We start from the raw sequence: 22940 nt of genomic DNA on the forward strand, positions 1-22940 counted from the left end.
GCTGAAACATTTATAGATGAAGTGATAAAAGGAGTTTTGCTTCAAAATAATAACACAGCACAACAACTTTGTTAATACTTAGGGTTTAAATTTCACAAGCACGACTGACCTGCGTCCTCCACCGAGTCCGGGGAAGCTGAGGGTCCTCCTCACAATACGACGAGCTGGTCCGCACAGGCTGGCAGCGACGGGAACCTTCTCCGTTGCGCCTCAGGCTTTCCCCGCCCATTACTCTGAGAACCAATCATGGAGCTGGCTTCAGACGTCCGACCAATCAGTGATCTCGGCTCCTGGCCCCACCCCGCTCCCCCCACCTCCTCGCTTGTGAGGCGTGTGAGGCGGCGCCATGTTTCAAGGGCAGCGGGCTTGGTTCTGCCGCAGCGTCAGCTGCAACCTGAGGCAGTTCTGGGGTAGGAAGCTGGGCAGAAGCGGGTGGCTGAGGTGGGGAGGGGAGCACCCCTTCCTCCCTCTGGTACCTTGGCCGCAGGACACTTGATGGGCTTACCCTGTGCTCTTGCCTCCACAGTGGCCGAAGGGGGGACCATCAGTGACCCGAGGGCCGCCGATTTCTTGTTCAGCTGCGATGCCTCACACCCAGACACGCTGAGGTACCTGAAGCCCACCTGGCAGTACCTTTTGGGTCATGAGGAGCCAGGATTTGGAGATAGAAGTTGCAGTCCACTAATAAATATTGATAATAGGAAGATACTGGAAACGAGCAAGTTTTCAGTCCAATCCTAGATGTGCGGGGAGGAAGTAGGCGCGGGAATAGCTAACCTTTCTCCTCTCTTTTCTGCCGCAATGGCATGGCTTCCTACCTGGTCCTCAGATCTTTTCCCGAGTTCCAGTGGTGTGTTTCCATTTGAATCTCCCACATCCCCGTGGCGCCTTGAAGGACCCTCATATTCAACATGTTTAAACCAAATCTCCTGACTGCCTCTCATACCTGTACCAGCTGCTGTGTTCTTAAACTTAAAACCTTGGTAGTTTCTTTTGAATAATAACCCCTATCCCCATTAATCCATTAATTAATCCATGACCAAACACCATGGATTGTGCCCCTGTAAATGTTCTTTGTTCTTCCTGCCACTATCTTAGTATACAGCGTAAATTACCTCTTACCCCCAAATCACAGTAGTCTATCTGAGAGGTTGCTGTGCCTCCAATCTGTCCACCTGTGATCCGCCTTCACATTGCGGTCCGATTATGTTTACAAAACAGACGTCTGATCACCGTCCTGGCTGATCCCCTTCTCACCCCTTCACTCCCCCACCCCCAGTCTCCTGATTACCTACCAATAATTCTCTTTCTGTTCATTTATTCTGTTTTGAAATGTTGAATACATTCTTGTTCATTGCATAATTTCAAATATTTCCTTTCTTTCTCCTAGAATATATCAGAGTCTTGATTACATAGAAGATAATGCTACAGTTTTTCACGCCTGCTATCTCTCTGCAGTAGCTAATGCTGAAATAAAAAACTCGGTGGCTTTAGGTCATTTTATTCTTCCTCCTGAATGCCTTCAAAAAGGTTAGCAAAGATCTTTCATCTAATCTCTGTTAGACTGCCAAATCCAGCTATGTCACCCAACTTTACTGATCTTTGTTCTCAGAGATTTTTGTGTTTTGTATCATTTAATATAAATAGAAAAGCATGTACTTTGGATCAGATTGCCTTGGGTGTGCATCCTCGCTTTGTTTATCATTCATTCACACGTTCACTGAGCTCTTATTGAGCTCTTATTGTGTGCCACGTTTCAACCAAGGTGCTGGGGATTCAGTGGTGAGTAAGATACAGATCTTGTCCTCACAGTGTTCACTGGCTAGGATCCAACACTTACTAATTTTGTCACCTCCCGAGTTGTTTTGAGGATAAAATGAGATAATATATTAAGTAGTCTGACCTGTGAGTATATAATAAATGTTCGTTGCTAGTTTTGAATCTCACCATTATTTTTCTGGATGTTTTTCCTGATATTTCAAGATTCAGTGTGATAATAAACCCATATATTTATATTGTTCTTTATATTATTGAAAGTACTTTCACATTAATTATTTCAGCAACCCTATCAAGTAAAGGGCAAGTGAGTAAATTGCTTCTGAGATTGGTCCTTTTAGTTTTCCCTGCTTGGAACCCCCTTTCTTATCCTGTTCTGTCCAAATCCTACCTATCTTTTATGGACTAACTTTAAATATCCCATTTTTGTAAGTCTTGCATTATTGTCCAATTCTTGATGTGTTTTTCGATGTGTATGTGTCCATCCCTAGAAAGACAGACTGAAAGTAGTAAAAATTCCCAGTGAGCAGAGTATTTAAAAAAAAACAAAAAAACTTGAAAAATGTTTCTATAGAAGAGCTTTGGAAACCCCAAAGATTGGGTTCCTTCTATAGTTGATGTCCTGGTGAGACCTAGTTATAATTTATAAAAATAAATTGTTCTAAGTGGTTATGCAAATAAATTAATGACTGGATAGGAGAATTGATTTACTCAAAAACTGCAAATCAGAGAATACCCACCTTCAGGGAACTTATATTGTGGAATGACTATCTGATCTAATTTTAAATTATCACTCCTATTAAGTCTTTGTGTTTAGCATCTTACATTAAAATGCATTCAATTTTTTTAAAAAAATTGTTTTAAATGAAAACATGATCCTTTTTAAAAATGAAAAGTATGCATTATTATTCACCTAGACCAGGATTGTCTAGTAGAAGTGTGAGAGGCAGACAAGTGTAAGCCACACACTAATTTAAAATTTTCTAATACCCACATTAAAACTAATAAGAGATGAAGTTAATTTTAAGAAATATTTTATTTAACCTAATGTATCTAAAATATTATCATTTCAATATATAATCAATATAAAAATTATTGATAAATTTTACATTCTTTTTTGATACTGGATTTGAAATCCATTGTTTATTTTAAACTTACAGCACGTCTTGTTTTGGACTAGCCACACATCTCAATATGTATCTAGTCTAGTGGCTGCTATATTGGACAGCTTAGGTCTAGAGGAATGTTAACTTTTTGTCCTTGAGTGGTATACTGTGGAAACTTTTGAGATCATTGATTTAAGATAATTTCATAGTCCTTTGACATGCTGAGCATTGTAGAATTCCTGTACTACCACGCCCACTAGACATGTTGTTCATCCAACCTCTTTTTTAACAAAGTAAATTCTTGAAGCACTCTACAGATTCAGGAATTTTATGCCTTTTATTTATTTATTTATTTTTTGCTGTACGCGGGCCTCTCACTGTTGTGGCCTCTCCCGTTGCGGAGCACAGGCTCCAGACGCGCAGGCTCAGCAGCCATGGAATGGGCCCAGCCACTCCGCGGCATGTGGGATCTTCCCGGACCGGGGCACGAACCCGTGTCCCCTGCATCGGCAGGCAGACTCTCAACCACTGCGCCACCAGGGAAGCCCTATGCCTTTTATTTTGACTAGACAGTTGTCTTCTTTATAATGCTTGGCCTAAAGACACTGACATCAGATGAAGATATGTATTACAGCCAAGAAAGTTTACAACAATGATTCTCATAATGCACTGGAGTGATCTGGAGAGTTTGTTAGAAATGCAATTCCCCAGCTTCTCCTCAATGATCTGGCTCAATAAGAATCTGCATTTTAAACAAGTATCTTAGGTACTTTTGATGCAAGTGGAATAATACTGACTTAGAAATTTGAAACCTAAACAAAATTCAGAAAATTCTACAAAGTTACTTTTTAAAAAACAGTATTGGATTTGTTTTTCTTACTACAGAAATAAGAAGAAAAATTGGTAGTTTTATTTGGGAACAAGACCAACATTCTCTGATAGAAAAGGTAAGAGTAAATTAAGGTGCTCGATTAGAATCTACAGTTTCAAAAAATTTTGAAAGCAATGTAATCTTAAAAATGCTTACTTGTGATATGTTAGCACCAATGACCCAGAGTAAGGAACTTAAAGGACATGCTTTTATTGAACATATCTAGTTTGACATTATTTTTACACTAGTACCTTAGTAAAATTGAGATTTTTTTGTATGAATAAAATTATTCACGTAAAAACTTGAAAATTTGAAAAAACTTGGAAATCTCAGTAATATTAAGGGAGTAATAGGTACACAGTATTTACCAGTTCTTTACTGCCAGTGTAGATGCTATTTGATTAATTCCTGTGTCGTACCATTTGTTAAATGTTATGAATAATACCCCTTAATAAATGTGTGCAATACTGAAAGTTTTTTAGCTTTTGCCATCCTGCCTCAAATTTGCCTGTGCTTGTGACTTATTTCAGAATCTTTATGCAAAGCCAAATTTGGGATAATTTGAGCATCAAAAAGAATAATGGATTATATACATTAATTTTTTTTAAATATAAATTTATTTATTTTTGGCTGCATTGGGTCTTTGTTGATGCTCACGGGCTTTCTATAGTTGCAGCGAGCGGGGGCTACTCTTCGTTGTGGTGGGTGGGCTTCTCATTGCGGTGGCTTCTCTTGTTGCGGAGCACGGGCTCTAGGCGCGCGGGCTTCAATAGTTGTGGCACGCAGGCTCAGTAGTTGTGGCTTCCGGGCTCTAGAGTGCAGACTCAGTAGTTGTGGCACATAGGCTTAGTTGCTCCGCGGCATGTGGGATATTCCCAGACCAGGGCTCGAACCCGTGTCCCCTGCATTGGCAGGTGGATTCTTAACCACTGCACCACCAGGGAAGCCCATACATTAAATTTTTTTAAAAATCCGTGATTCCATAGTGATACTCCAAAAGCATAAAGAAAGAAAAAAGGAAGAACAGAGGAAGGAAAGGAGGAACAAAGGTGGAAAAGGAAGAAGGAAGGAAGCAAGGAAGGAAGGAAGGAAAGGGTGGGATAAGGGAAAATTTCCTTTCAGAATAAAAGGTAATAAACGAAGAAAGGATGATAGAATAGAAAATTCGCACTGTACCACCCCCAGTAAAATAATTGGTTTAGGCAAGTGTCATTAATGGGTGTTAAAATCATGATCTAAAATGATCACTTCATTGATGATTACTTATTAATTACAAAGGCAAGCAATGCTTGTACCTTTACAATGAAGGGACCTGGCAGACGCCACCATAACCAACTGATAAAATTTAGCATCACCAATATTGGAACAACCTCTTGTTATGTTCAGCTCGATGTGATATAATAAAAAGTACACAATATAGGGAATTCTCTGGGGATCCAGTGGTTAAGACTCGGCACTTTCACTGCCATGGCCCCGGTTCGAATCCTGGTCAGGGAAATAAGATCTCGCCCACCTCATGGTGCCAAAAAAAGAAAAGTACACAATATTATCTTGTAGTGTTCTTGTTCAAAATTGTGAATCTAATCATGAGTAAATACTCAGATAATTCCAGATTATGGAACATGTCACAAAGCAACTAACTGGCTTAGACTCTTTAAAACGATGTCATAAAAAAACAAAAAAAAACAGGGCAGACTGTTCTAGATTGAGACATAAGAACCAAATGTGATGTATGAACCTTGAATGGATTGTGGATTTTTTAATTTAAAAAAATGTAAAAAAGAAATTTTGAGGACAGTCGGAAAAATTTAAATATGCAATGTATATATTAGGTGATATTGAGTTAATGTTAATTTTCTTAATTATGATAGTGGTATTAAAATGATAAAATAATGTTGTTGTTTTTTTAGAAAATGCATGCTAAAGATTGAGTGAAATGTCATAATATCTGCAAATATTTTCAAATGGTCCAGCAAAAATAAAAAATGAGAGAGAGAGGGCATGCAGGGTGGCAAAAATGTTAACACTTTGTGAATCTGGGCAAAAGGTATATAGTACTTATTGTATTATTCTTTAACTTTTCAGTAAGCTTGAAGTTTTTCAAAATAAAAAGAGAGAAAATCTCTATGTCTAAAGCCCAGCAATTAATTTATGCATTTTGTATTCCTTTCATTAACTTGTTATTTCTTCCCAAAGCGTCATCATCTGAAAATAATAGCTCTTTTAGTATCGTTGGCTATGTTGTACTAAGGATCAAATATCTAATCCTTGACTTGTCAGAGTGTTTCCAGGGACATGAGTGGTGGTAGAATGGTTATTACTTGATAATAATTATTGAGTATACCGAAAGGCCCTTAAAGTTCGTTAATTTAATCATTCTGTTTTAGAAATGAGAAAACTGAGGTAAGAAGGTAAAGACCTGACTTAGTTCACATAACCAGATGTTAGCAAAGTGGAACCAGATTTTATCAGCTCCAATCCAATCTAATGTTTCTTTCTACTAAAAAATTAGTAGCACATGCCTGTACTGACTGTTGACTCTAGAAATTGTATGATTATACGATAAAGGATTTTGTTCTTTCAAATATTGATTGATGTTGAGTATTATCCAATTATAATAATGTAACCATGGAATATGTAAGTAGAAGGTACTTCATCCAATGGCAATAATAAGGGTAAATCTGGGGACTTCCCTGGTGGTCCAGTGGTTAAGAATCCGCCTTCCAATACAGGGTATGTGGGTTCAGTCCCTGGTCAGGTAACTAAGATCCCACGTGCCATGGGCAACTAAGCTCTAGAGCCCACGTGCCACAGCTAGAGAGAAGCTACAGACAAGCCTTCACACTGCAACCAAGACCTGATGCAGCCAAATAAAGAAATAAATATTTTTTATAAAGGGTAAACCTGGAAGGTAATTTGGGGAACATTTTTATTGTTTGGAGTGGATTTGTGACCCAAATATAGAAATTTCCTAATGGCATATTAAGTAAACATATTATGTGATAGGTACCAGTATCTGAGGTCAGTCACTTTCACATAATCTTTTGGAAAAGCTTAATATACATTTAGTTCTTTTGTAACTTCATAGCTAAATACTCCACTTTAATTTTTAAGGGGAAACTTAATTTGTTCAGCTTACTTCATATTTTTGATTTGTAGCTCACAGGAAGCCTAGGAGTTTTCAAGTCAAGGATTTTAAGAAAGTTTAAATTAATAATACTTTTTTTGGTTTCCTTATTTTTTTAAACTAAAAAGTAATATGACCACATTAGGGAAAATTTCAAAAAATCAAAAAGAGAATAAAATCAGTCAGTTTTACTATCTAATACAAACACAGCTGATATTTTAAAAATCCTGGTCTTCTTTCTTTACGTATCTCTAAAAATATATAATATAATTCTGTGTGTGTATGTGTGTGTGTACAAAATTTTGTGAGTTTTTCCCACCAAACTAGATGGGATGGACCTGAGTGTATAAATATTTTTGTGACTCTTGATATATATTGCCAATTTTTTTCTTTACTTTTTTAAAAAAATTATTGATTGCATCATTGGTGTGCTGATTTTTTTAAATGTGATTTCTTTTGCTCTCAGCATGATGAAGTAACACCAAATGAAATAAAGTCCCTTAGGGAAAGCAGTGTACTAGCAACGGATCACAAAAAAGAATTATCTAAAAGGTACTGAATTTGTATACTTCACTGATATTCAATTAAGTATAGACACCTTTGAACACTGTGTGTTTATCTCATTTAATTTTCACAGTCGTCTTATGAGATTGATATCATTATCACCATTGCCATTTTACAGAAAAAGAGATCAAGTATATATAGATTAAGTAATTTGCCCAAAGTCATACAAACTTTTACTAAGTGGGAAGAAGCAGGATTTGAACTGGGTCAGTCTAATTCCAGAATGCATGCATTTAACTATTATGCTAGACTATCCTTGCAGAAAATAAACAAAAATTTTATGTATATTTTGATCACTGTTACATTATTTTTAAACTATGTATTATAATAAGAAAGAAAGAAATATTAGCAGTAATTTTATTAGGATTGGGAGTTCTGGGTGATTTCCCCCTTTCCTTCCCAAATTGTTCGTAAAGTGGCTACTTTGGTTTAAGAAATTAAAATTATATCTTAAAAGACAAACAGACATGGACTTGCCATCGTGTTAGGTCCAATCTCTGAGAGGCCCCCTTGTTTCAGACTTACTCATTATCTAGTCCTAATTCTGTATTTTCCAGTTCAGTGGTTTTCATATGTTCATAGGGAGCATTAACTATATGAAAGTCTGGTATTTAGCTGCTGAAATAAAAATGATCTTTCTTCAATATAAGAATTAATGAGTTTAATTTATATAGTTTTTTTAATTTTAAGTTTTTTCCCATAATTTTTTATACCTTTTGTACCTCCTGTTTTTCTTTAATTTGAAATAAGTTATTATCTGATTTAACATAAAGTTTTATATTTAATTTTAAGTTTAGTAAACTATTGCTTCATGGTCCTATGACTTCTAGATAATCCACCGCTTGGGTTTGAGTATCCATATTCTAGGTCTTTGAGATCTCTATGTATAGCACTCCTTTGAACTTGTTATGGTTTCTGAGATAAGAAGCTGGTAAGGAGAGGAAGAAAAATGAAATAGAAATAGAAGAAAATGGTTATCCTAAGTGACCTTGTAAGAGAAGAATGGGAAATAGAAATTAAAAAGTAAAGTAACTCCCAGTGATTCACTTGACTTGGAAAGACATCAGATATATATGGTTTCTTTTTTTTTTCAAGAAATGGTTGTCCTGGGACTTTCCTGGAGGTCCAGGGGTTAAGACTCCACTCCCAATGCATGGGGCCCATGTTTGATCCCTGGTCAGGGAACTAGATCCTGCATGCTGCAACTAAGAGCCTGAATGCTGCAACTAAAATATCCCACATGCCACAACTAAAGATCCCGAGTGCCGCAACTAAGACCTGGCACAAGCAAATAAATTTTTTAAAAAAAGAATTAAAAAAAAAAAGAAAAAAGAAATGGTTGTCCTGCAAAATGCAGAAGCATAAGGAAAAGATTGATAATATGACTACCAAAAATATTTTAAACTTGCACATGGAAATAAAAATACCATAAACCAAGACAAAAGAAAAATATACACTTGAAAAAGTATTTGACAAAGGCTATTTTCCTTAATATACAAAGAGGGCTTACAAATCTGGGGAAAATATGTCCAGTATTTTCCAATAACAACAACAAAAATAGACAAAGTAGGTGTCTAGTTAGAGCCTTTTTCTTTGTAGAACCACCAGAGGGTGCAGTGCAAACATAGATAAAATACACTTTGTCCCTACTCGAAGTTTATTTTTTTGGCATGCTACTAGTGATAGTGAACACTAAGTGGTGAGCTAGTTTTTGAACACTTGCCAAATATAAGACATTTGTGAGCTAAGCAGTTCACAGTATTTCATTTGATGCTCACAACCTTATAAGATAGTTAAATAGCATTAGCCTCATTTCACAATTGAGGAAACAGGTTCAGAGAGCTAAATAATTCACCCAATATTATTTAAGTAGTGAACATAATTTGATACCGACTCTAGCTGATCCAGAGTCCAAACTCTTAATCACTATGCTGTTTTCCTTTCCCAGTAAGTTCCCAGATCTTCTGAAAATGGCATGAATTTTTGCTTATTTTTCTTGTTCTTAATTATTTTATTATAAATATAAAGCATGTAATTTGTCAAGATGGAAAATGCTAAAAAAAGAAAAACTACTAAAAAAGAAAAGAATAAAGAAAATTTAAATTATAAGCAAACCCACCACTCAGATAACCACCATCAACATTAGTACATTTCTTGCTAGCTTTTTATAGACATACACATTAAGCAGAGTTGAGGTCAGACTGCAGATATAGTCTGTCTCTTGATTTTCCATTTAATATTCTATGGGCAGTTCCCCATTCTGAAAAACCTTATTTAATATTATGATTTGTAATGGCTGTATATGGCATTTAATCTTATTGTCTGTTTAACCACCTTCCTTTAATTTTTTTTTTAAAAATTACAATTTGTTGCTCTTGTGGCACCTTCATGAACATCTTTTTAAAAATAAATCTTTCTCTACTTTTTAGATTTTTTTTTTCTTTTGGCTGTGGCATGTAGCTTGTGGGATCTTAATTCCCCAACCAGGGATAGAACCCGGGCCCTTGGCAGTGAAAGCACAGAGTCCTAACCACTCGACCACCAGGGAATTCCCGTGATAATTTTCTTAATGTAAATTCTCAGATGTGGAATTTACGGTATTAATGAGGTATGAGTGTTTTTAAAGGCCATGATGCCTATTGTCAGTTGCTTCCCTCAAAAGTACAAATTTAAAACTGCCACCAGTGTTGGTCTCACCACATCCTCATCAGTATATTGAGTATTAATAAGAAGGCTTGTGCTAATTTAATAGATGAAAAATAGCATCTTGTTTTTTGTGGGATTTTTTTGCAGTACGCGGGCCTCTCACTGCTGTGGCCTCTCCCGTTGTGGAGCACAAGCTCCGGATGCGCAGGCTCAGCGACCATGGCTCACGGGCCCAGCCGCTCTGCGGCATGTGGGATCTTCCCGGACCAGGGCATGAACCCGTGTCCCCTGCATCGGCAGGCGGACTCTCAACCACTGTGCCACCAGGGAAGCCCAGCATCTTGTTTTAATTTGCATTTTTCTTTGATTACTAGTAGGTTTGAATCTTTTTGAATTTATTAGCATTTTACATTTTCTTTTCTGTGACTTGTTTTTATCCTTTCTCCATTTTCTATTGGGAGTCTTATTGCTTTTCTTATCAACTTGTCTGACATTTTTAGCTATATTATCCTTTTGCCAGTTTGTCACATTATTTCCTCAGATTGTTCTCTGGCTTATATTTTTTAGAGATACAAGCTTTGAGTTTTTACATTGTTAAACTAATCACTTTTCCTTTATCGTTTCTTCTATCGCTTTTATGTTCAGAAAAGTCCTTTCCCATTCAGGTATCAAATTGGTTTTTAATTCTGCAGATAGTTATTTTGATGTATGGTAATAGGTGAAGATCGAAGTTTATTTTTGTCTTACAAATAAGAATTTTCCACCAGTTTTTTAAGAATAAATCTATCTCCAACTGATGTGATTTCCATTCTCATATGTTGTGTTTAATGTCTGGAGATCTGTTTTTAGACTATTTGTTTTATTCCATTAATCTATGGATCTATTTTGATATAAACATAATATTCTTTTAAGTTATATAACTTTATGTATTTTAATACCTGACAAGGCAAGTAAGTACCAAACTCATTACTCTCCTCTTATTTTTATTTATTTATTTATTTCAAATGATACTGTTTATATGTGGAATCTAAAAAAATGATACAAATGAACTTATATGCAAAACATAAACAGACCCACAGACATAGAAAGCAAACTTATGGTTACCAAAGGGGAAAGGTGGGGGGAGGGATAAATTAGGAGCATGGGATTAACATACACACTCTACTCTATATAAAACAGATCGTCAACAAGGACCTACTGTATAGCACAGGGAATTTTTTTTTTAACATCTTTATTGGAGTATAATTGCTTTACAATGGTGTGTTAGTTTCTGCTTTATAACAAAGTAAATCAATTATACATATACATATATCCCCATATCTCTTCCCTCTTGCATCTCCCTCCCTCCCACCCTCCCTATCCCACCCCTCTAGGTGGTCACAAAGCACCAAGCTGATCTCCCTGTGCTATGCGGCTGCTTCTCACTAGCTAGCTGTTTTACATTTGGTAGTGTATATATGTCCATGCCACTCTCTCACTTTGTCCCAGCTTACCCTTCCCCCTCCCCATGTCCTCAAGTCCATCCTCTAGTAGGTCTGCGTCTTTATTCCCATCTTGCCCCTAGGTTCTTCATGACCTTTTTTTTTTTTTTTAGATTCCATATATATGTGTTAGCACATGGTATTTGTTTTTCTCTTTCTGACTTCACTCTGTATGACAGACTCTAGGTCCATCCACCTCACTACAGATAACTTCGTTTCTTTTTATGGCTGAGTAATGTTCCATTGTATATATGTGCCACATCTTCTTCATCCATTCATCTGTTGATGGACACTTAGGTTGCCTCCATGTCCTGGCTATTGTAAATAGAGCTGCAATGAACATTGTGGTACATGACTCTTTTTGAATTATGGTTTTCTCAGGGTATATGCCCAGAGTGGGATTGCTGGGTCGTATGGTAGTTCTATTTTTAGTTTTGTAAGGAACCTCCATACTGTTCTCCATAGTGGCTGTATCAATTTACATTCCCACCAACAGTGCAAGAGGGTCCCCTTTTCTCCACACCCTCTCCAGCATTTATTGTTTGTAGATTTTTTGATGATGGCCATTCTGACCAGTGTGATACTCTCCTTTTAAAAATCTCTTCCTTAGTTCTTCATGCCTACTTATTATTTTTCTACTTTCAAATTTTAATTATTTTTTAGGAAGTATATTCATATGGTTCAAAATCCAAGATACACAAAAGGGGAAACTATGAAATATACTGGCTCCTAGATAGCCAGTTTCCCTCTCAGAGGCAACCCCAATGTTATCAGTTTCTTATATATGCATATACTACTTCACAAATAGTAGTATTCTATAAACATTGTTCAGCACCTTGCCTTTTTTCTCTTAATAATTTACCTTGGAGATCATTCCATATTACTACATAAAGAGCTTTTTCATTTTTGTGCTGTGTACTATTTTATTGTATGGATTTACCATAATTTATTTAACTAGTCTCCTATTTTACTGGACTTTCAGGTAATTTCTAAGTTGCTGTTAAAAACAGTGCTTCAGTGATTGATCATGTAATGTCATTTTGCATGTGTGCGAGTGTCTTTAGGATAATTCTTAGAAGGGGAATTGCTAGGTCAAAAGGCATATACATTTTGTATCCTTGATACAATCATTGTCAAATTGCCCTCCATAGAGGTTAAACCAGTTTACATTCCTATTGTTTGTGTATTTAAGTACCTTTTCCAGGCTAGGGTAACCAGCCATCCAGGTTTGCTTGGGACTGTCCTGGTTTTAGCACTGAAAAGCCCATGTCCTGAGAAACCCCTCAATCTAGGGTAAACTGGGATGGTTAGTCACCATTCTTTCTTCTATACTTTCTCCAACACAGTGTGCTAACATATGTTTAGGTCTTTCCTAATCTGATAGATATAAAGTGGTATCTTACTCTAGTTTTTTGTCTGAATTGCCATCATGAGTGAGGTTGAATGTCTTTTCATATGTTTAAGAACCATTTATAGTTCCTATTCTGTGAACTGTTTGTTCATATCCTTTGCACGTTTTTCTATTGACTTTTATTTTTTTGCAAGAACCCTTTACGTTTAGGAGAATTAATTTTTTGTGAAATAAATTACAGTTATTAGCTTATGTTTGTCTTTTGACTTTAAAAATGTTGGGTTTTGCATTCAGAAATTTTTTACTATATGTATTCATTCTTATTAATATTTTCTTTAATGGCTTTTTGAGTTTTATGTCATAATTAGGAAAGTCTTCTCTAAGATTACTATTATTTTGCTATGGTTTCTTCTTAGTGATTTCTTTATTTTTAAATTCAAATCTTTGATACGTTTGGAATATATCTTGGTGTAAGATATGAGGTGGCGATCTACCTTCTTTTTTTTCTCAGATAGTTACCTACTCTTGGCTATTGATTGAATAATTCATCTTTTTCCCCACTCTACTGAAATGCCACCTTTATCCTAGGTTAAATCCACATAAGTATCTGGGTCTATTTCTGGACTTTATATTCGATTCCATTAATTTGTCATGCAACAGTGCCATTCTGTTTCAGTTGTTTATAATATGATTTAATATCTAGAGCTAGTTCCTCCTCCTTACTCTTTTCCAAATTTTCTTAGTTAACTATTCTTCCTGGTTTACTTTTCCATCTGAGTTTTGGAACCAGCTTGTTCATATTAAAACAAAAACTTCTGTTGTTATTTTTAGTGACATTACAAAAAAATATAGATTAATTTAGGGAGACTTTGATGCTGAATCTTCCTATCTGAGAAAATGGTATTTTTTTCCTTACTTGTTCAAGTTTTCTTTTGTGGCCCTTAAAAAACACTTTCATATTTCCTTCATATAAATCTTATAGTTCTTTTAAGATTATTCCTAGGTTTTTTTTTTCATTCTATTGTAAATTTGTTCTTGCCTCCTATTAGATCTTCTAACATGTGATTGTTCATGTGAATTTTAGAATTATTTTTTTCTTAAACACTAAAATCCCTTTGGGATTTTATTGAGAATTATATTAAAGGTTGAGAAGAATTGATGTCTTTATAATTTTCAGTATTCCTATCCAAGACAATGCTTTTTTGTTTTTCTTTATTTTTCTTTTCTGTATCTTAGTAAAGTTTCCTGATTTTTCTACAAATAGAATCAGAAACTGCTTATTATGTTATTCCTAGATTTTTATGAATTTTGTTGCTATTGTGGATTGGATCATTTCTTCCTTCATTAGTTATTGCTGACATAGAAAAGTCATTTATTTGAGGGTATTTGTCTTATATTTACCCACTTGGAATCTTTAAGATTCTAAAAATATTTCAGTTGATTCTCTTGGCTTTTCAGGGTACACGTTTATATCATTTGTTAATAATGAAACTATTTCTTCTTCCGTTTCACTATATAACTCTTCCATTTCACTAGATATCTCTTCCATTTCTTTCTCTCCCCTCCCTCATCTCTTTTTGCTTGGCCAGAAATTTTAGAGCCATGACAAATAATAGCAATGATAATGGGTATCCTTGTTTAGTCCCTGAGTTTTCTGGGAATATTGTTTTGCTTTATTTGTAGGATCTCATCCTAACTGAGCTATGGTTTCTTTTAGAAGAGTTTAGATGAACTCTAACTTTTAAACAAATTGAAAGTAAAACCTTTGTTATCACTCAGTGTAATTTTAGAATTTTTAGGAAAATAAATTTAAGGATGACTCCAATTTTTTATTAAGGTTTTTATTTTCATACAATTGTATTACCTATGGATTATATGTAGTCTAAATATAGTAAATTGTTATTTGGCAGTTAGAAAATAGGATATTTTAGTTGAAAACTGCTTAGCTCTTTAAAAATTAGAATATAATTAATTATATACTATACAACCACACTCAGAATAATTTAACTTTTTTTCTTTTTAACTCAGAAGTCACTTAGTATACCTCATGATTTTCCCAGACATCATTTTTTATTTATTTTAAAGTGTGGAAATACGAATTAATAGAGTTCCAATTATTTGAACACTGAATAATAATAAATGCTGTGATTATTTAAAATGGAGCCTTTTCTTTTAACATATTTGAGATTACATATGTATATCTGTTTTTTATCTAATTATAAAGTATTATTGCATTATTATACTTTCAAAAATATTGAGAAAAAGACCCACATCTGTATTTACTCAGTAAATATTTGTTTTAGGAAGCAGCCCAGAAAGCCAAAAATATCTGTATGGGCCCTTGTATTACTTAGAAGCACAAAGGAGTTCGTAGTTAATGTTTTCACCCAGTAAGACTGAAGTCTGATCACAGAGCAATTAGATTGCTATATATATTGCCTGGAATCATTTCTCATTTGTAAAACAAGTCCAAAAAAATATAAACATGACTTTCTATGTGTTTCTATATTTTATAGCACAGAAAAGCATTTTATAAGGACTCCAGTTGTAGAAAAGCAGATGTACTTCCCTCTTCAGAATTATCCAGTGAACAACATGGTAACAGGTAATTTAAAATAAAATTTAGAGTCAACCCAAGTAGGGAAGAAACAAGGGAATATTTTGTACAAAGTAGAGCCCCCTCTATTATACATGCTAATAGAAGACATCATTCACACGTTAAATAAATTAATCTGCAGAACTAATCCAAAGACAGGCTCCATATTTTCTGTGTTAAAATGCTGGTCTGTCCTGCCCCTAGACGTAGAGAATAGACTTGAGGACACGGGGAGGGGGAAGGGTAAGCTGAGACGAAGTAAGAGAGTGGCATGGACATATATACACTACCAAATGTAAAATAGATAGCTACTGGAAAGCAGCCACATAGCATAGGGAGATCAGCTTGGTGCTTTGTGGCCACCAAGAGAGGTGGGATAGGGAAGGTGGGAGGGAGACGCAAGAGGGAGGAGATATGGGGATATATGTATATGTATAGCTGATTCAATTTGTCATGAAGCAGAAACTAACACGCCATTGTAAAGCAATTATACTCCAATAAAGATGTTAAAAAAAAATCCTGGTCTATGGGTAAGGTGAAAACACACCCCTGTTTACATAAGACAGTCCCAATTTATGAGTGTTGTCCTGGCATTAGCGTTTACTCTTTTTTATTTTTTTAACATCTTTATCGGAGTATAATTTCTTTACAATGGTGTGTTAGTTTCTGCTTTACTCTTAAGTGTCCCAATTTGGAAGATTAATTGTATGGACAATTCTAATTATAGTTTCCTTTGAGAATCTGATGAAACATAAGTCCCTTTCCCTAAGCATACACACACACAAACATAACACACAAATTTACATGTAATTTAAAGAGGCTCACTTATGCCCAGAAGCCCTTTCATGGATCATCCAGGTGTCAATGGACTCCATATTTGGGTTTCCTAGTGCCCAACATAAAGAGAAGACAGCTAACTGAGGCTGACATTGAGAGGGTGCAAACAAGGGAACTAGTTGAAAAGTGACCATTGGGATTTGGATAGTGCTACGTGAGGTGAGATAAGGAAATAATATTTGGATAATTTGATCTGGGTAGTATTCAGCAGGGTCATTGATAATTTTAAAAATAGAGGTTTTAAAAAAATTGTTTTTAAGACACTGCAATTAAACAGTATAGGCTTTTTGACATTTCATTATAAAATCATTTGTACATTTATCATTTTCTCTTTATTTAGCAGTGTCAAAACTACCTCTTGCAGCTAGTTCACAAATTCCTAAATGTCTTCTCTCATATTACTGTTCCTTCTAACCAATTTGTCTAGACATTTGTTTTATTATTTTTTTTCTTCTGTTCATTTGATGTAAAATAGCTTTCAGAAAAGCACTTCAAAAAGAATGTTTAATGTGTAGTTTTGGGCTGAGTGTTGGAGACATCAAAGAAAACTTCTATCCAACTGTGATAGTAGAAAAGTCAGTTTTGGAACTCTTAGGAGCAATTGTTGACTCCAAAGGACAATGAACTAAGTAGAAGTACAGTTGACCTTTGGACAACATGGGTTTGAACTATGAGGGTCCACTTATAAGAGGATGTTTTTCAATAATAAATGCTACAGTTCTACATAATCCTCAGTTGGTTGAGTTTGTGGATGTAGAACTACAGATAAGAGGAACCTTGAATCCCCAGGGCTAGCTATATATTATAAGTGGATTTTCGACTACAGGGTGGGTTGGCACCCTTAACCCCAACCTTACTGGTGAGTCAACTGTACTTAAGTACTAAGACTGGGAGTAGCTGATTGCTGCCTAGATTTATCCTTACACCTACATATTCAGATAAAGTGTAGGTACCTTAAACCATGGTTGTGGTATAGTACTGGTATTGATTTTGCTTCAGGCAACTCCATCACCAGGTACTAAATATCTTTTGTTCATTTGGACTTACCAAGTGTTTGATAACATATTATAAAGATCAATGATAAATATTAAAATCAGCCACATAATAAAGACAAATGCTTAGTTTTGGACAAGTAACAATGTTGCTCTATGTTTCATTGCCATCTGACTGTTCAAAAAGACATGACAGTGTTATATAAAAGCAAACTAAAAAAGAACTGTAAAAATAATCATTAGTAGAATCTTTAAAGTATAATTTTAACCTGTGGTAAGCTGGTATTGATTTTATCAGTAGAAGTAAAATTTTTGATTTTTTTAATTTGTGCAATTGAATAATTATCTTCCTTCTTTATATTTCTAAATTAAATTTTAAAATAACACTTTCTTGGAAGAAAGCTTCATTTTTTAAAAGATAATTCAGGGACTTCTCTGGTGGTCCAGTGGTTAAGACTCCATGCCCCTTAAGACTCCATGCTTCCATTTCAGGGGGCACGGGTTTGATCCCTGGTTGGAGAACTAAGATCCTGCATGGTATGGCCAAAAAAAAAAAGATAATTCATTTGTCTTTAATTTTGAGGTAAAGTGACAGTCCTTCCTTTTTTGTCATGCCCATCTGCTTGTACAGGAAGAAATAACTTCTTGTTGGGAAAATCATCTTGTGTTAATTGAAAATGTTGTGAATGAGAGTTCTAATTTAGGCAGTGGTATCAATTTTTGTGACTATACCTTGACTGTCTCTTCCTCAAAATGGGTTGAGTTCAACTCAGTGAATGTTAAATCTCTTAAAATAAAACTAATTAGATGTTTGGTTTTAGAAAGTACAAGTTGGACTATACTGTAGAACAGGGTTTCTCAGTCCTGGAACTGCCAGCATTTTAGGACAGGTATTCTTTGTTGGAGAGGGCAACCCTGGCCAGTGCCCACTAGATGCCAGTAGTATCCCATCCAGAAACCTTTCCCCACCCCCGTTACCCCTAAGTTGTGACAACCAAAAATATATACAGGCATTACCAATGTCCCATAAAATATCAACGGATTTTTTTTTGGTCTGTTTTTTGTTTTTGACTGGAATTAAATCCTCTAGGTCTGATATCACTGGTTATTACCCATGATAAAAAGTTCTGATTAACAGCTACATGTGTGATTAATAAAAGGAAAAAAATTACTAATAATGATAAATATCTTGCAGGCAAAAATTTTTAAACAAAAATTCTGATAATTAAAAGTTTGGGAACTTATAGTAGATACTGTATTAATTATCTATTGCTGTGTAACAAATTGCTCCAAAACTTAGCAGTTTAAAACAATGGACACTTACTATTACATAGTTTCTGAGGGCCAGGAATCCTGGAGCATCTTAGTTGGATTCTTCTGTCTCATAATCTCTAATAAGGTTGCAGTCACGTTGTTTGCCAGGCTGCAGTTATTTCAAGGGACAGCTGGGACTGGAAAATCCATTTCAAAGCTCATGCATGTGGTTGTTGGCAGGCCTTGGATTTTTGCTGGGTTTTGGCAAAAGGCTTAGACTCCTCACCAAGTGGACTTTTCCATAGGGCTGTTCACAACATGGTAGCTTTCTTTCCTCAGAGTGTGAAATGCAAGTGGGAGAAAGAGTGTGCCCAAGACAGACAGAAGCCATGTCTTTTTTATATCCTATTCTCAGAAGTGACATATCATGACTTCTGCCAAGTGCTGCTGGTCATATAGACCAACCCAAGTACAAAGTAGGAGGAGACTACACGAATTCGTAAATACCAGGAGATAGGGATCATTCAGGGCCATCTGGGGGGGGGCTGGCTACCACAGACTCATATGGAATTGTCCACCAAGAATGCCTTTCCTAAGAACTCTCTTTTCTTCTTCCCAATTCATTTGGGTTACATTTTCTAAAACATGAGCTTGCTCCTACCCGCAACAGTTGGTTTGGGAGTGAATGCCTGATCTGAGCTGGGCCAATCACAGTTCTTTGTCTGGATTTCTAGACATGGAATGCAACAAGTCATGTCATTCTTATTCAAGTGACCATAGCTCTAAGATATAAAACTTAAGAGCTATCAGCGGGCATGTTTTCTACCATGTACGGAAAGCCAGCTTGTGTCAAGAGAGGAAAATGAAACTAACATGCAGAGGAAAAAACTGGAGGTTAGTGACATGGCCATGAGAGCTGGTGCTAGTTATTTCTGACTCCCAGCAATATGTTTGTTATTTCCAACTCCCAGCAATATGTTTGCCTTCCTCATAGTTTGACTGATATGGCAATGTCCTTCCAGTAAACTCCTCTTTTGTTTAAGCTAGTTTAAATTGGGTGTATGTGAACTTCAGCCTAAAGTCCTAACTACTCCAAAACTGCTACAATAATCCATTTTTATGCATAAATGTCCTATCCTTCTTTAACTTACAGGAATATTTTTATTAATATGGTAATTATTTTAAATTTTTGTATCCTCATATATATCTTTAGAAACTTCACACAGTGTATATGTGCAATTAATTAAACATTAATATTTTTATGTGCTAGTTTATTTTACATAGAAATCTAGCTGTTAGGCAAAGACCATGAACAATATGGAGTATAGTAATTGTGCTTTAAAAGATTTTCTGAAGTAAATGGCTATGATTGAAATATCTTTAAAGATAGGAGTCTATTTTATATGATTGGCTTCATAGTTAATTTATTAACTGTGAATTTATTATCTATTATTATAAACAATCAAACTGTATAGATAACCTGGTGATAATGGTGGTGGTCTAAATTCAGTCATCCCTGAGCTCTACCAGAATTTTTTTCATACAGTATCTACTTTTAAACCAGGTTTCAACTTTAGTATAAACCACAAACATATATTACACATGAAACATTATCACTCAGATGAGCAGCTGCTATCAAGGAAATATTGCTTAAAGTCATTGAGTCCTTAAGCTCTCCCCATTCTAGGTTTTCTTTTTGATTCTCATATCTATTTCAGATTATTAATGACATCAGAATTCCTCACACCTGTAACCTTTGTTGACCAAGCAGTGATAACAATTTTCCTATTAATTTTTTAATAAAGACTGTTATCTCAGTGTTAGCAGTGCAGGAAAGTGTCGCTTGCTCTACTAGGGAAGATGAGCTAGCTGTTTGTGCTGTGAGTAGCTAGTTGGATAGGTAATTCTAAGTGATTACATTCTAAGCCAGACACATGTCCCAGTTATTTTGGTCTAGGTACTTTTATGTTCCATCCCTAACCTGTACATCACACTCTCTGTAGTCAAAGTGGCAAATCAAGAATCTGTGTTTTAAAAGGAGGTAGAAGCCTGGGGGGATAGTGGTGAAGGGGGGAGGGAGGTGTTCCCTGATAATTATCAAGTTTCATGGAGAATCTTCTCACTGGTATTTCTTCTTTTTACTTCTTTTCTAAAAACATTCTTTGGGAATCTTATCTAATAAATCAAAGACATTGAAAAGCAGATAATATGATAGAATTTCCTATATATATATTTTATTCTGTAGGTTATATATCAATTGATGCCATGAAGAAATTTCTTGGGGAGCTACATGACTTCATTCCTGGAAGTTCAGGTTATTTGGCATACCATGTTCAAAATGAAATTAACATGTCTGCTATAAAAAACGAATTGAAGAGGAAATACTAAGTTAAATATTGTCCTTCTATCTCGGCATTTATTTTCTGTAAAATATTGCCAAAAGAGTACATAATTTTAAATTCTCCTCTTTGGGACAGAGGGATGGGGAAATGGAGAAGAAAGAATTCATTCTTCCTCAAAATGTCTCTTTAGGAAATTCAGATTCATTTGGCTCTGTGTTTTGACATTTGGGCTGGACTTTTCCCCTGCTTGTAAGGTTATGTCCACAAATTCTGAGTGCACAGTTGTTATGGAGTAATTGTCAATGAAACATACTTCATAAGAAGTCTTAATTTCTCTCTCGCTCTGTCAGATATTCTTTTGGCTTTAATGTTCTATTAATTATGCATATTTTTTCTAGGGTTAATGTTGTGAATGCTAAGTTTTATGATTCTGGTCATCTTATTTTGACTAAAAAATTAGAACGCGATAGTTGAGTTTTGAATTACTGTTTCGGACTTGAAAAATATGTAAGAAAGTAAAAGTAAAACATTTTAATAATTCAGACTTCATGTATGGACAGTTTCTGATAATAAATGTATCAGAAGTGATTTAATGTAAACAAGTGTTATGTCTTCTGAAATGAACCCAAAAGGCGCCATAGAATCACAGCGCTGGAAAGGACCTTAGAGAATACTGAGTCCAGCCTGTTTGTTTTTAATGAGAAAATGAAGGCCTTGAGAAGTTGTCTTGCTTAGAGTGACTAACTGGGAGCTAAACCAGGACTGGAACACAACCCTCTTGATTTTCCAGGCCAGTGCTTCCCCACTCTCCCACATGGTATACGCTGTAGTCTATGTCAGTTATAATAGCAGATCTGCAAAGGGGACTCAGAAACAAGCAAGCATGCTTGGCTTGTCTTTTAAATAAGCTGAAATAGTGTTGAGATTTAGTGATTTCAAGAGGCAGCTTCTTATCTTTATTCATATGATCATGCTATGTAGAATCTGGTGGGTTTATTACATTTTGGAGACTTGTAAATGACATACCTGTGAAGCTATGATCTTATTAAAACTGTACTTTCTTCTGGGAAGTGCATACCAGTTGTAGAATTATCTAAAGAAAATGAAATTTTTTAGTGTTTGGATCATTTGTGTATATGTGGGCCCCGGACTTTCTCTCATGACTCAAATTCATAATACAAAATTTTAACACTAATCTCAGCATCAGCTGAGAAAGTTCTGTTTTTCCCATATGGTAACTTTTGCTTATATATCTTCATATTTGTGGTTAAATTCTTCTGAACACCTAAGTATCAATTATCTTTTTCCTGAAACGTATTAAATATTATCTCTCCTGAACACTTTATCTTAGTCACATCCAGTTGATTATGTTTCTTATGTAAAAACCAAGCCTGTCTGTGTATTTTTTTTTTTTTTTTTTTTTTGCGGTACGTGGGCCTCTCACTGCTGTGGCCTCTCCCGTTGTGGAGCACAGGCTCCAGACGCGCAGCCTCAGCGGCCATGGCTCACGGGCCCAGCCGCTCCGCGGCATGTGGGATCTTCCCAGATTGGGGCACGAACCTGTGTCCCTTGCATCGGCAGGCGGACTCTCAACCACTGTGCCACTAGGGAAGCCCCTGTCTGTGTATCTTGAATTGATTAAAAGGATTAAGTAAATTTACACCAAGTTATGTACTTGGGATTTCTTGGGAGTGTTCCGGTATTTTTCTGACATAGGTAGTGTGCATGTATTAACAAAGTAAATAAAAAATTACAACAAAAGTGATTCCCAAACAGAAGTGATTATATCTTTAAGTGTATATAGAAAAGGTCAGATGCAATATATATGCTTGAAATAGAACGAGAGGCAATAAAATCAGTTGCTAATATAAGCCTTTCAGGAATTAGAAGCATGTGAACAAATAAAATAGGCAAAGATAAACTGTTTTGTTAAAAATCTATTGTCTTCTTTATCCATTCATCTGTTGATGGACACTTAGGTTGCTTCCATGTCCTGG

The 22940-nt window shown here is 35.5% G+C and overlaps 1 protein-coding gene across 1 annotated transcript; it reads left to right on the top strand.

Moving 5' to 3' along the window:
• Positions 1 to 346: 346 nt before the first annotated feature.
• Positions 347 to 20989, top strand: TERB2 (telomere repeat binding bouquet formation protein 2; the record flags this gene model as incomplete). The annotated part of the gene is made up of 7 exons (XM_082648992.1): positions 347 to 410; positions 527 to 608; positions 1391 to 1530; positions 3768 to 3829; positions 7347 to 7432; positions 15439 to 15527; positions 20847 to 20989. 7 exons carry the CDS (start codon positions 347 to 349, stop codon positions 20987 to 20989), a joined length of 666 nt encoding a protein of 221 aa, XP_082505118.1.
• Positions 20990 to 22940: the final 1951 nt, after the last annotated feature.

This window comes from Grampus griseus (assembly GCF_964374135.1).
Source record: "Grampus griseus genome assembly, chromosome: 2".
In the NCBI taxonomy this organism is placed as follows: domain Eukaryota; kingdom Metazoa; phylum Chordata; class Mammalia; order Artiodactyla; family Delphinidae; genus Grampus; species Grampus griseus.